At 33.9% G+C, this 15477-nt stretch overlaps 1 protein-coding gene across 3 annotated transcripts; it reads left to right on the top strand.

Moving 5' to 3' along the window:
• Window positions 1-2063: 2063 nt before the first annotated feature.
• LOC113770613 lies at window positions 2064-14740 on the top strand. 3 transcript variants are annotated; one of them, XM_027315127.1, is made up of 10 exons: window positions 2064-2377; window positions 4063-4216; window positions 5635-5809; window positions 6566-6681; window positions 8573-8632; window positions 10154-10301; window positions 10741-10807; window positions 13315-13386; window positions 13515-13580; window positions 14322-14740. In XM_027315127.1, exons 1-10 carry the CDS (start codon window positions 2150-2152, stop codon window positions 14454-14456), a joined length of 1221 nt encoding a protein of 406 aa, XP_027170928.1. In that variant the 5' UTR covers window positions 2064-2149; the 3' UTR covers window positions 14457-14740. The 3 variants fall into 3 exon arrangements, with proteins under 3 accessions (XP_027170928.1, XP_027170930.1, XP_027170929.1); XM_027315128.1 differs by lacking the exon at window positions 2064-2377 and adding an exon at window positions 2470-3974; XM_027315129.1 differs by lacking the exon at window positions 5635-5809 and having other exon boundaries at window positions 2066-2377; window positions 6631-6681.
• The last annotated feature ends 737 nt before the right edge of the window (window positions 14741-15477 follow it).

The raw sequence follows: 15477 nt of genomic DNA, 5'->3' as shown, positions 1-15477 counted from the left end.
ACTTGGTTCTGAAGGAAATTCCTTTCTCCAGGAACTTGTCGTTAGTACATTTATTGGTGGTGCATTTATCGGAAGCATAAGGTCTGGTCTTCTTGTGGATAAAGTTGGTTTTCAAGTAGACACAATACCTCTTGTTCTTGGTGCAATCATCAGGTAATTGCTTTCCTATGGACTCTGTTGGTGTTGCTGTTTATTTCATCCTGCAATATTTCAGATGTTTAAAAGTATTTGTCAGTGAAATCATGGTTTTTGTATTCAATTTGTCCACCAAGCTATACTGCCGGCTTGTTGGAATATCCACAATAGTGACTAAACAGTTGAATCTAAGGGAGTTGAGGTGTTTTCTCTAATAAGCTCTCATATAACATAAAGAGAAAAATCTATGTGCTTTTGTGCTACTTGATTCTCCATCTTAGTTTTATACCCCATCTGAGTTATTCTGCTTTCGTGATGATTGATCAGGTATGCAACGTTTTGGTGTGTCTATTTTTGCTTGAACTGGTGAAGAAATTTGGTGTGGCTCCAGTTTATGCAGGCTTCAGCAGATTTTCCTTGATTGCAGCAAACATTTGCTTATTACTTTACAGCTGAAACTAAAGGCTGATCTCTTGAAGAAATCAGGTTGTCATTAAAACCCAATTTCCAGGGTAGGAATAAGTGATACTGCCTAATCCATTGAGGAAAACAAAGAGAGAGACAAATTTATGTTTATGTAAAATGGCTTCACTCTCCACCATGGTTTCTAAAATTGATTCATGTGTTCTTGGTTTTGGCTGCTTGATCCTCCTGCAACTTCTAATTTTGTTGTCTCAGTAGACATGCAAAAAAAAGGTATTCTTATGAATTGTACAGTAGTTTGTTCATATAGATGGATTCTTCTGATTGTTTTAATTATGTACTTAAGTGTTAATCTTGATAGGAAATTTCTGCAAAAATAGTGAGCTGGATGGGTTAATGATAAAAAGTTACTTCAAGAAATACCTGTTTGTTCATCTGCCATTGTTCTAAAGATTGTACAAAGGGGCTCAATTTTTTAATGGAATGATCCTTCTTGATTCAAGTAGCAATTTTTTATACAACATAAAATGGTGGTTAAAAATTAAAAGGAGGTTTAATTTTAACACAAACTCCAATGAACAGAGAGGATCAATTTTTTTTTTCTCCAATGAATTTAGTCGTTTAATAGTCTAGTCAATCTCTTTGCTTAGTTATTCATGTTTTCCCATCAAAATAATACATAGTAGTATTTTATACAAACAATGAATAGGGACATGAATGTATTGTAGGCAGATTCGTCTATGGCTATCAATAATTTCCATCCCATTTCTATCATTCTTTTTCTTTGTTTAGCAATGTGATATATACGAGGTAGGAAAAAATGCAATTTAAAAATGTGTTGAGAGAATTTTTGTACGAAAACTCGCAATTCAAACAACGCAATAACTTTTGCCACTCTCACATATTAGACCAAATATTGTGTTAGTTTAGCTCTCAATCAACTTCAACATCCTAACAAATAGGCAATAATCTTCGTGATAAGCAATTAGAATACTATGGATTTGGAAGTTGGATTTCAAATATGAACAAAATTGACAAACAAAGTTGGTTGATGTAATAACTAACAAAGAAAATGCTTACATTTTTTTTTTTACCAAATACATAAATTTTAAATTTGTTACTACGAGTATTTTCTATTAAAATTATTATACATATTGAACTGTGAGAAGAAATTCTCCAATAGATTATTTTGAAATTTTCATATATGCATATGATTAAAGTAGTGAAAGTGAAGAAAAAATATCTAAGCATAGGATAAACGAGAAAGAATAGAATAAGAAGAAGTGTCATTTGAGAATTATAAATTGGATTATTAGTTATCAAAGGTAATTTATAGATTTCATAAATGTAAGGGGTTAATTGCAACTGATCATTAATTACAGGGGGCTAAATATAATTAAACCTTAAAAGAATTTTGTTGGAATATAAGAGCAATTAATTCACTGTGGCACATACCTCACTTTCAAACTTTTGACCAAAAGCCTCCCAATACTTTCCACGACTTATTATATATATTTTATTCATCCGTGGATCAAAAATTAAAATTTCAAATTCCCAAAAAATTTTAGCTCAAAATTTTGCAGAAGAAGCCATGGCTTCGCCGGCAGACAACAGCGGAGGAGAAGACATTGAGCACGGTGGTGGAGTGGCAGTGGAGATGACCGCAACCGCCGCAACAGAATCATTATCACCTTCTTCTTCTCCTATGGAGGACGCGATTTCAATTTCCGATGAACATATTACTCCATTGTTGAATCAATCACAAAGACCTAGAGTCAACATCTTCTCCGTTTCTCACTCCAGAAGAAGGCCTGTTAAGGTGAATTTCGCTGAAAATCTTGCAAAATTTCAACATTTTGTCTGTTCATTTCAAGTATTTATGGAGAATTTTTTTTTTTGGCTTCAAACATTTGTTTATTTGTGTAATTTACAGTAGAAATAATGTTCTATAGATAGTTAATTACTCAAACGGAAAAAAATGTTTATTTATTTGATCAAGCCGAGCTTAGTATAGTAGATTTTTGGAGCTAGTATTTGAAATTCGGATATGTTTCTAATCTAAGTTGAACTTCACTCCTTAAAATTGCATAGACTTGACTTTGCTTATACTGGAATCGTATTCTTTTTGTTGTTGGGTGATCACTGTCAATTATATTTCTTGAGAAACTACTTATGAATAGGAAAATATATGTAATAGTTATTTATTTGTGATAAAGGATGAAATTTCAAAGCTTTGAATATAAGCTACTTAATTTTCGATTTTTGGTTAGTTGTGTTGAGCTGGCGATCAAAGTTTTGTGCTATTATAAGGTTGATTGTTTGAAAAAAAGGGTTGATTATTATTTGAAAGGGAATGGTTTTAGATCCAGTACTTTACCTGTTTGAAAGACGATGAATATCTGGTAGTATCAAATGCTGGATCGGTGGATGGTTTAGTAAGATGGATTTTATGGCCAAGTGATTCTAAGTTTGATAGATTATCAGGAATTGCTGAAGATTGAGCTGAGAAATTGATGAAGATGAGATGGTTTATATTCTTCCCATTGGAAATTCCATGGAACTTGTTCACTTTATTGGTTTTCTTCCAATACTTTAGGAAGCATAATTGACAATTTCTAAGTGGGAGAGAAAACATTAATGACGGTTAACCTCCTCAGATGGAAGCCCAAGTATCTGAATTTCTTTTAATCTTGTCCCAGCTGTTTAATTCTGTTAGTACTCTTGAAGGGGCAAATAGACTATTCTGTCATTGCTGGTGATTGTTTACTGTAGTTAACTCTAAACACTAATTACAATTCACTGACCAAAACCCTTACTGGAAAAGGGGAGTAACGGCATTATTTGCCACTTATTTCTACATAACTTAAAAGAACTTGATTACCTACTGAAATATCATTCTCTTTGTTTTACATGACTGGTGTTAGATTTCTAGTGGATTTGGGATATTGCTCTTTCTCCTTAAATTTAATTGAATGCTATAAGTAGCTCTTTTGTATCTGTTACTGTTTTCCTTTGATTTTTTTTTTTTTTTATAGTTTTCTGATGTTGTTTGAAAATATGATGAGTCAAAGTTACATCTGTCTGAAATAGGAAGTATCAATTCTTGCAGTAGGATGAGTATTTAGTGGTTGGCTGATCATTATGATTAAATTGAAGCTTCAAAAGTCTTTGTTTTGGCTGTCTAGTTTTTATTGTCTTTTAATTTTCTTGAGTTGGGATTCTCATGTAAAGGCATTGTACTGCTGCTTGATTCTTGTGTTTTATTCCAATTTACACACATATATCAAGAAAAAAAATTTCTAGTCTTGTTCAGAATGCATCAGTGGGTAGAATTTGTTATCTGGTTGATGGCTAGTATTTCATGTGCTAATTTGGTTTCCCAGAGAAGTAAACTGTTTCTGGCCATAGTTTTATTGGTATGAATCACTTATGCTTGTTCTGCTTCAAATATGTTGGTTAAACATAGGAAAGGCTATTATATTTCTTACTTTTAGTATCTTACAGGAGCAAATAACAAGATTGGCTGAAACAGAGACATCACCATTCGTGCAGTTTACCGTTTGGATATGGAATGGTTCTAGGTACTCTGGTATGCTATGCATGGCCTTATCATCTATTATCTACTGTATCATGGAAGTTCTTTCAGATGTTTTCACTGGTAAGTAACTCACTGATTCAATTTACGAATAATAGCTCTCAATCAAACAAAAAGTTATTTTGAACAAGTTGTTAGTTGCTTAGCACTTTGAAGAGAGATCTTTATTTCTGTGGTTTCAATTATAAGCTTTGTGTGATTTATTTAGTTATCATCTTTTTTCTTGGTGTGAATAAACATGAGGCCAATTACATCTTCCTTTACGAGAAAGAGATTGGTGAAGATTTGTCCTCTCATTAATAACTTTATGTGATCAATGTAAGGAGTGAAAGCTAATCCTTCCGAACTATGTAGATGAAAATTTGGGCCTTCAATTGAAAAGGTGGAGTACATGATTCGGGCTTGAAGGTTCCTTATCTTTCAAATATGGGAGCTTCCCTCCTCTCCTCCATGACTGGCTGTATTTTCTTTGACTATGTCCCCCACTCGACCATGGAAAATATTGTATGCATAGCTTTAAATTATGGTGATGTCAAATAGTGGTCTTAGGAGTCAAAGAGTCAAAGACATTTAAGGCATATATAAGCTTAATTATGCCAGAGATTTCCTCTTATCTCCTTTACGTTGAGATTTCCTTCAGTTAAATCCTTTTTTGGTTTGTCAAAACTAATGGATTCTCCAGTCCTTTGATGACCATAATACATAGAGTAATTGGATGGTAAAATATCCAATTAGAAATATAAAGTTGAACCATTATATGAAGAGATGATATTTAGATGTTTTCATGAAGTAATAAATCATTAAATTTTTGTCTTAGTAAATGTAATTAACTGATTGACAATTCTTTGGTGAATTGACTGGATATTACTCTTTTTTCCTCTATAATTGCAATGTTTCTTTTTTTACTAGTTAATTTATTTTGTTTAGAAGTCTGAATACATCCTTTTCTTTTTTCTGCTTAATTAATGCAAATGTGGGCATTTCAGCTAAAGCTGAACAACTATTTACATATTTGAGAATTGTGAGAAATGTTTCAAGTTCAATATGCTGCTTTCCATTTAAAATTGGACCATGGATCTGCAAGATTTACGGTGCCCTGGCTCTATAAGTCACCATGTTACAGATTTTTCTGTTTTTAGTGCTTGGTCAGCTCTGCAATATTAGCTTCAACCACGATAATGTCCATCTTGAAACTCAATACAGATTTTTAATCAGAGCAAAGAGTTAGATGTTAGAATGGTGGTTTTTGGTAAATCTTAGAAGTATATTATGTAGCATTCGTTCTGAGTTTTCGTGATTACCCCTTTATTTACTTTGATATGAATCTCTAATTGAAATGGGTCCTTTTATACTTTCATCTTTCGTCATTAAAATGACAGGGTAATCTTTTCATTCAGGGCATGTAATGTCTTGTCTCTTCCCATGCTTCAAGTTGTGCCCATTCTAATGGAATAAATCGTTTTGCTCATCCTTAATGACAGCTCAATCAATTCCTCTTTTTGAGATGGCATTTACCAGATGTACAGTTATTTTGATTTTGTCGTTTGTATGGTTGAAAAGAAGCAGACAGCCAATATTTGGTACATCAAGTGTCAGAAAACTATTGGTTCTAAGTGCATTCATGGGATACCTGTCATTGTTGAGTTTTATTTATTGGTGAGTTCTAATGCTTGAACCAATTGAGTTGCATTTGGTCAGACTAACAACTTAGTAAGCTCAGCTGCTGATCTTGTTTATTGTAAATTTCTCTTCCATGCAGTTTATACATCATTTTAATAAGTGGAAGCATGATTTAGCCTTTTCCGAGGACTTATTACAGATTGTATCTATACTCTGTTGCTACAGAAGTGCTTCTTTTAAGTCTTGTCTGCAGAACTTAGAGTGCTTTTGAGATTGTGTATAAAGCCACTATATTTTTATCTATCTTACATTTTTACTTTCTGGTTCTTAAACATTTTCTAGATGTACACATGCTAAATTATTTTGTTTTGTCAAATACAGCTTTTGAGCTTACACAATATTACACACCACTATGCAAAAACTGTATCTGTTACAACGCTGCTTTCAGTTTTTCAAGTAGCACTTAGATCACCCTTATTGGCAGTTGGAATGATAATAAATCTGCTCATGTTCTATTCTTTGACTTTCTAAGGAACTCATTTGCAGCATTTTTAGCCGTTATATAATTTCTTTTCTCTTCTATTTTTTGGGTTGTTCGTCAGAGCTAGTTCTTTTTTTTTGGGGGGGGGGGGGGAGGGGAGGGGGGTTGATGTTCTCATTTGCATAATTAAATATTTTGTTCTTTTATTTTACTCTGCTGTTCCATGCGTTTGGTTTTTCTTTTTTGGTGAGTTATGTTTGTGGACTTTGATGATTTACTTGTGACAATGTGTGAGCTAATTTCCTTTTCAGCATTCAAAGAGTACCTCTTTCTCAGGCAATCATGTTGAACTTTACTACTCCAATTGTGGCTGCAGTTGCTGCAAGAGTCATATTGCATGAGAAGTTAAAAATTGCAGAAATAGGAGGTAATTTTCTTTGTTATTAGACATTCTACAGTGACAATATATCTGTAATTTAGGCAACTATTACATGTACTGCAAACCTATTTGCAATTATCAGTCTGTTGGAAGTAGAAGGTAATCTGAAGAGATAAGGATAAAAGTCTAGAAGTACTGCTTAGTAGGCCTTGGACACAACTAGGTCTTTTGAAGAGAAAAGGAGAAAAGTTTACAAGTTCTCCATGAAGTAGAAAATTTCCTGAAGACGCATTGAGAAAAGTTTTCAAGTACTACTTAGTACGACTTAGACGGTCTAATTGAAAAACGAAGTTGGTTAAGGAAATTATGCAATCTTCATTGGTTAAGATTAAGGAATATCGGATTTCTGAGTATTGAAATTCTTCTGGTAAAAGAGGAAAATGAAGCTTTGAATTAGCTCTAAAGAACAGGTAAGTGCGAAGTTTGACCTAAATACTAAAGACATTAGGCTTGTAATAACATCATACACTCTAAAAGAATGGCTGCAAAGCTTGAATTATAGCTACAAGAAGGGTCATCGTTAATTGGAGCATTTGGGATGCCCTACCTTGGGACATTGGCATCAGATACTATACAGAGAAATATTGTTGAGACCAGCTAAATCTGATTGAGGTTGACTTTTGTGCCTTAGCAACAAGTTATCCTTGGTGTTTTATCGATTGCTGATAGGACTTGATTCCAACCCCAAATATATTTGCGCTTTTAAAACCTAATCCAAGTGGACTACATGCCAAACCTAAAAAATACATAAAAAGTACTTCCAAAATTTCTGAAATATCTTTGATGCAGTTATATTGGAAACCATGCTCAATGCTAGAGGAATCATTAATATACTGTGACAGCATTACATAACCCAAAACTGTTTCCAATCTCTGAACATGGTTTTTTTTGAAGTTAGCCAATGTTTGCAGTAAACTTACTCTTCCTTAAATTTATTGCTTCATTCTGTTGATTATAGAAGACTTGATTTCTAGTGGCTAAAACCAAACGAAAAACATTCTTAAGAGCAAAGGGCAGCAGATGCAGGTCTTCTGCTTATTGACATGTGATGCAGTATTCTCCAATAAGAACTCTCATTAAGGCTCAGCGTCCGTTGTTTCCAGGGAGGCACCTTGAGGACAAGTTTCTGTAGGATTCCTTATTTCAACTCCCGAACCAGCTTTAGCATCAAGCAGCTGAATTACTAGATTTTTAACAACTGGGCCTCTAACAGATAATTCATCATTCATTAATCCTCCTACTTAGGCTGAATCATCAAACTCACCAATATATGCTTTCCCATGTTGCTTGCCTCTAATCAGAAAGCTGGTCCTCTTGTTATATAGGAATCTAAAGCATGCCCCAAAGATTCTTTTCATTGGACAAATGGTTCAAGATCTCGTTTCTTGTAAGAGCCATTCCACAGGGACAAGCAAATTGGAAGATAAAATAGGTCAATGTTACCTTAATGCTCAGAAAATACACCATGAATGCCAAGAAGTTTTAGAAGTTTTGTTAGTAAGATCATTATTGATGCAACAGTGGGGTGTTTAATTAGGGAAGGAATGAGCATAATTAGGGACAAGCTCACATTGCTGCTTTTTCATTCCGAATTTGATGTCTAACCATATCCTTGTTGCCTATGTTGAATCTGAAGATCACAGTGCATTAGAAGTGTTTACTAGTTAGTTGGGTCATTTGGAAGACTGTAGGAGACAAGTTCGTCATTTCCAATTTTTACTTCACCTTTGGGTGTAAAGAGGTTTCAAGTTTTCTATCTTCTGTTCCAGCTATATCTTATCTTTCATTTTGCTTGTTGTGTCCCTTAAATATAAATATTCTTTTTATTTTGTATTCCTCTTTTTTGTTCATTTTGTGTTTACTTTGACCCACTCTACAGGTCTTGCTTGCAGTTTCTTTGGCGTACTTTTTATCTTCCGGCCAGTGCTCAACATACAAGGTAAACAAGCGAGTTTGTGGAGCTTCTTATGTAATTCTATGAGACTGGCTTCTTGAAGAAGGAATGCAACTTATTAATTTTGAGTATCGATATTCCCATGTACCTGCATTTTCATTTTCCTTATGTTTGTTTCAACTTCTATAACAATGATCACATTATACAGAACACAACCTGTTAAACTGAGTCAAGTAAGCATATTTCTCTAAATATATGGAAAGATATATTTGCAGCTGTCATTTCTGCCTAGTGTAAAAGCCTGATGACATATTAAAAGCTTAGTGTACTTAGTGCATGGATCTTCAAACCTTATCTTAATGCCAACTTATCAGAATACAAAATATTTCTAGCTATGCAATCCTTATGCATCTTTGACATGGGTAATTCCATTTTATTCCTCAAATTTAGCATCCAAGAGTTCAAGGAAGCTAGATATTTAATTGCTTTTTAATTAAAAATAAGAATAAGCTGGATCTTGGAAATAGTTCTAGAGAAAGAAATAAAAAAAGTTCAAGCTGTTATCAAGATTTGACAAACTTTAGCGTGAAACTGGGATACTAAATGCAAGAAGTAATAGATACTTCTATGGCACTGTCCTAACTTGCCAGTGCATCTCTTTACACAGCTCAAATGCTTATACAGTCTCCATTTGTCCATGTTCAGTTACTAGAGTACCACTAAGATCACAAATCTCCTTTCTGAATTGTTGCAAGTGAACTACCTTTAAAAGAGAAGAAAGATAACATTACCCAGCTGAAGCTAATCTAGCTTAGGCTGTCCTTAATCCTTATGTAAATGTTTTCAGGGTTAGGAATATATTCGGCATGTTTGCTCCAAAGGATTCCTGTTTGAATTCAATTCCAAACCATTAATTTTGCTAAAGCAGCGGATAATCGGTGATTATTTTTCCTAGCTTACAATTTCCTGACTGATATTTTGCCACAACACTTAGAAGAGCTGTCATTTGTCATTTCATTTTGAAAGCTATGCAGAGGATTGCCATGTATTCTCTGGTAGTTGACCCATGAAAGGTCAAGAAAGCATTAGTTTTTTCTATGGTATTCATGGAAATTTTAAAGGTCTATGCTACTATGCAAGAGAAATCTATACTCTAATTAGTAGTACAATGATCTGAAATGCTGTAAAATCAGAAATTACCCAGGATCTCCCTGTTAATTAGCAACTATCCTGCAAAGCTTCTCTCAAAATTCTAGTTTTCTGGTTGCTGTTATTATTTATATTTGTAAGAGCACTATTTCCATCTATACTTTTTAACTAGTTAGCAAGTTCCTAAATTTTTAATATCTTAAAGCCTTCTAAAATAAGTTTTACCACCATAGGCATAAAACCATTTAAGGATTTTCATTGTCCTCTACTATTTTCCTTGGGATCATAAATAAGAGGAGTGATAAAATTTTTCTGCACCCTCTGATGTTCTAATAGTATAATCAGATACCTTATGTCCTGCTTTAGCATTACTGAATTGTTTGTTATTAGTGTCATTTGTCCAACTTTTTGTGGCAGGCTCAACTGAAGCTGGAGAAGCAAATATTTCTTATGTCAAGGGAAGTAATCATTTATATGCAGTTCTAGTTGGTTTAGTTTCATCAACAGTTGGCGGAGTTAGCTACTGCTTTATAAGGGCTGGAGCTAAGGCAGCTGATCAACCTTTGTAAGATCAATGGTTTGCTTGTCTGGTTCATTGATTGATTTGTACATATTTACTTCCTACACTTCAGAAGATGGGTGGGATGAGTATAGTTGACTAGTGGGGAAATGGAGGGAGAAAAGAACTTTGGTTTACCCCATTTAATAAAGTTACATTTCTAAAACTTTTGGTCCTATTTATCAATGTATATTTTGCTCCTTTGGTTGTCTTCTTACATTAATAAATATACTAGAGTTGCTTTCCTATGACATTGAGAACTGTTATTTGTCTTTTTGGTTTGAGGCTTTAATCAGATAGACCAGTGATATTCATCCAAACAAATTGTGATGTTAGTTTTCATCTTGGACACCTTTGAAGTATACAAATTACATGAGTGGGTATGTCATAATTGGCCTTTTTATCTGTTCCCAATTTTTGTGATAGTTTTCTTTTGATGTTTCAGACTCACTGTCTTTGCATTTGGCTTATTTGCCACTCCTGCTGCAGCAATATGTGCATTCATCTTTGAAGTAAGATTGCAATTTGAGTTAAAATTTCTTATTGCTGTATGTTTGTATCATTCATTTCATGTTTCTTTATGAGCTATTGCCTAGATGTGTTATTACATGCAAGTTTATGGATATTTGAAATGATGATGTTTTCCAAATTAAATTGAAAAGGGTTGCAATTATTTGCTTATCTGAAAGCTATTGCATCTAGTTGCGCCATGACTTGTTGTGACTGTCAAAAAAAAAAAAAAAAATTATTGAGACTTAAATCACTTGGGGACTGGGTAGGTGGTGAATGTGGTGCAAGTCTTTTCATATGAAATTTCAAGAGATCTAAGGTGCTTCTACTCCCTTTTTAATGTTACCAATGTGCTCTAGTGCGTGATTTGTAATTGTGACGGCTGCTAGAAATGTAGTTCCTTTTTGTGTAATGAGGGTGTATAACTTTCTCATATATGTTGTTTAACACAATTTCGTTTGGATGAGTTAAACTTTTAAGTGATTATTCTGTGCCATTAGTTGCTGACAATTTTCAGGTTTCATTTGAACTGATATCTCCTAAAACGCATTTAAAAAAAAAATATTCAACTGAGTATCTTTATCTTTCTCCATTTGTCTTGTTTTACAATGTGCCCATGCCTTTTTTAATGTTAAAACTGAAAAGTAGAGGTAATTCATTATTGGTTTCAAGCTGTTTATAGATACTATTTATTTATTATATGCTTTTGCAAGTTTCTTTTGCTTTTTGTATGATATTTTGGTCACCACTGTATTCTAGTTGGGGCTCTCATTAGGGAAGTACTGTTTTTCTTTTGCTTTTTGTATAATATCAGTCCATGCACTAAAGGCATTAGGAAATAACAATGAGCGAATGGAAGCTACTTTAAACAGCCCTAAGAACTTTATAGCAAGGTGCTTAGGAGCTCAGAACTCACAAAAAAATGATAGAGAAGGGATAGCTCGGTATGTTAACCCCCTTCATCCCCCTCGTGGAAAAAAAGAGACTAAGGTATCTGTAAGAGAGAAGGAATAGTCTGTTTAGTCTCCTGCATAACAAGACTCAGTCCCCTTCACTTTTATTGCTCATGTAGTTTCTTTTGTCCAAAATATACACTTTCTTGGCTTGGGCATAGAGTTTGGGATAATTACTCCTATCTGCCGTCATCCTCAAAAAGATTCTGTGCTTTTGTGAAGACATGCAATCTCATGTTTCATTTAGGTTTAGGACATACAATCTCATTAAAAAGACTTATTGTAGACTTTTCCTTTCAATAATCTTCTCTTACTCTATCTATAGCCTGAAGATAGACTAGTGTCATGTCATTTTTTGTGGTTTCAAAAAATTCCTTACTGGTTTTGAGTTACTAGATTGACTATATATCACCTCCTAAATCAACAATTACATTCTCTCTGCTTATTTAGCACACCCTTGTGTAGCACACAAATGGAGTGTGCCTCAAGCAGTGGTAATAACAATATTATTAACTTTTCAACGGACCTGAATGCCGGAGTTTTTCCTTTCAACTATGCAGCTTATATCTTGCCATCACAAGGACAGAAATAAGGAGAAGAATTACACAAGAGCTTTTTTCCTTTTTTACTTTCTTTTTATAGAATCCTGACCCCAATAAATCATACAAAAAATGTTGCTTCTACTATGGTTGTCTGATGAGTGCATTGGATCTACTTGGTTTTATTGTGGCTTTGCTTGGTAGTCTATTTTTTCCTTTTTGCCTAACAGATTATAGCAATTTCAAACTTATTTAGTTTTATTGGCATAAACTACTCAAGTAAAAGCAAAATTCTAAGGAAGTTTATCAGCAGATAATCTTATGCCTTTGTTTACTGATAAAGCTAATATGAAAGTTGGAGTTCAAATATAATCAACAACTTGACTAGAAAATCAAATTGTATAAGGTACTAATGGGATGGTTTTGTTACTGAATGTAATTTAGAAAGCCAACATATACTGCCACATAAAAGATTAGAAAATGCAAGTGCAAATAAAAGAAAAAAAAGGTAGATTGTTGGAGTTGTAATTCTTACATGGTCACAGGTTAACCTCGAACAGCAGAATCTATTGTTGCTTGTCGATTGTCATCCTGAGATAGATATACCTATGGGCACATTTTAATCTTGTGAAAATTGTTTAGAAGGTCCTTTTATGTGCAAGAAAATGTAAAAGGTCAGATCCAATGTACAAGTGGAGTCTTTTGGCCATATATATTTACTCAGTAGGTAAATGCTGTAGCCTTTCTATTCTCTAAGTGAATTAAGCATTAAGATGACACGAGCTTTTAATCATATCTCTTGGTTTAGGTTCTTTTGTTGAATAAAGATTGTAATTTGTAATCTTTTGCTTCGAATGGCATGGACAAAAGTATGTAAATGATCGTCTGATGTGTGCTTCTTTTGCGTGTTTTAGACATTGCACTGATTTAAAAGACATCTGCTGTTTACCAACTACATGATGTATCATTTTTTATCTTGCTTTCTTACAACTATTTCTTTTTCGTGTACTCATGTAGGGTTTTGTGCTTCCTGGTTTTTATACTCTTCTTCTGATGGTGATACTTGGTTCATTAGCTTTCTTGGCAGAGGTCACTCTCTGAAGCTCTAATCCTTTCACATTGTTTGAATTTCAAATTTTGATCTGAAAACGAATTGTGGCTGAATATTGATCATAACTATTTCTTGGATGCCCATTGACACTTTTTTCTCTCTTCAGATAACTGTAGCACGTGCACTTCAGCTTGAGAAAACCAGCAAAGTTGTGAATATTCTGTATCTTCAGGTATTATGTAGTGCTTCATACTGTACCATTTAGTCTGGATATGATGCAGTTCTTTTATACCAGCTGTCTCACTCTCTATGTGGTAACATTCAGTTAGGAACATGCAGTGTCTTTCTGATGATGTCATGATACATTTTATGGCTTTGGTAATTTATATATTAAAAAAAGGTGGAAACAAACTGGCCTATTATTGTGGGAGTTCTCCTGTATCTGTAAGTAGTTATGTGATCACATTGACTTAATGATTTTTTTCTTATTTTTTGGGTAATAACTTTGACTTAATGACAGTATGCAACATTTGATCAGTTGTACTGACAGGATGTAATAACACTGACTTAATGAGTTTTTCCATATGCCTCCACATATACTCGAGATTCATATCTACGAGAATCCTTGAAAGGGAAAAATATGCAGTTGTATGCTTTCATGTTTGTGATAGTGTCTTATGGAAGTGTTAGATTTCTAATCCGCTCCGCAATTTACAAGCCGGGAAAGAAGTGTTAGCTAATAGGAAGTTGTTAGTTAGTTCAAACACCACGATTAACAGTGTAGCAGTTAAAGGCCCTGTTGTTAGCAATTAGATGGAGTTTGGAATTTGGAATTTGTTGGGCTCTTGTATAATTATTATAGTTGCTGAATTGATATCCTAATTTCATGCTAGTTACACGACTGCATTTGAAACCTAACACAATATCTCTTGCTAATTGCATCCTCTTTCCTTCTCCTTGGTGTTGTTATTAGGCTGCTTCAACTCAATTGCTTGGAATGAGCTTATCTAGAATAGTTCCAACATTTGGTAGACTAGTTGGCTGTACACTTATCTTGATTTCAGCATGTTGTACTATGTACGTTGGACCCGAAAAAGAGGTTGATTGAAACATTTTGTTGTTGAACTCAATCTGTCGAGGATATATTCACCCCAATTCGGTGCAGAAAAGACTCTTTTGTGCTTGCCTTCATGCCAAAAGGGTTTCAATACCACCTGTGACTTTACAGCTCCTACCTGCGTATCAGCGACAGCTTTATTGTGCAAAATAGAGATGACAAGGATATCAATATAGACTGTACTATAGAATTTGTGACCATCTTGTATTTTTTTTACTCTGGGGGGAGTTTTGCAGGCAACAGCTTAACAACGTGCTAATTTTGCTGCTTGCTCATTTTTGCACCTTCTTGTCCTAATTCAAAACGATTTTTTAAGAGTCAAAAAATATAAAGATGCTGTTTCTTTGTCGAGAATTTCCATTAATGTTGGAATCATGATGTGTGTCTATACATGTCTATATATATATATATATACACACATATACATATATATTGAGCACCAAGAAATCTTCAATCTGATGTTCATCTAAAATAAGATTTGATGAGTTTGCCTCTTCTCTAGATAAAGCGTATGCAGTAACAATCCTTTGCTATGCTTCATTTTGTCAGAGAAACCAATTTACAATAACATACAATTTGTTTGGGCAATTCTTATTGAAGTTAATTCATCTAAAATAAGATTCTCAGTATTCCCATCAGTTCAACAAAGCTAAGTTGGGATATATGACGCCAAAGCAATTAATTCATCGAATTATTCCACCAAAAGAAGGGGAAAAAAACCTCGGTCAAAAAATCGGCAATGATAATGAGAGGTCTGTTACAATGTTGAGTGCCAATATTTCGACTACAGTGTTAATTGATAATGAAAATATTAGAAAACCATAAATTAAAAAAGTATGTTTTGAAATATATTATGGTTAGTCAATTGTTCAAAAATGCTGCTGAAATTAAGAAATACAAAACGAGGTACATACGCATGAGAAGTAAACAGAAATCTTTGTGGCAAAGGTTCGCTTGGATGCCATATTTTGGCTCTTTACTGCAAAGGCCATTTGTACTGACTTTTGCAAAA

This window comes from Coffea eugenioides, chromosome 5, assembly GCF_003713205.1.
Source record: "Coffea eugenioides isolate CCC68of chromosome 5, Ceug_1.0, whole genome shotgun sequence".
NCBI classification, from domain to species: Eukaryota; Viridiplantae; Streptophyta; class Magnoliopsida; order Gentianales; family Rubiaceae; genus Coffea; species Coffea eugenioides.
The sequence above is the reverse complement of the archived record's forward strand: the minus strand, read 5'-3'. Positions and strand labels throughout refer to the sequence as shown.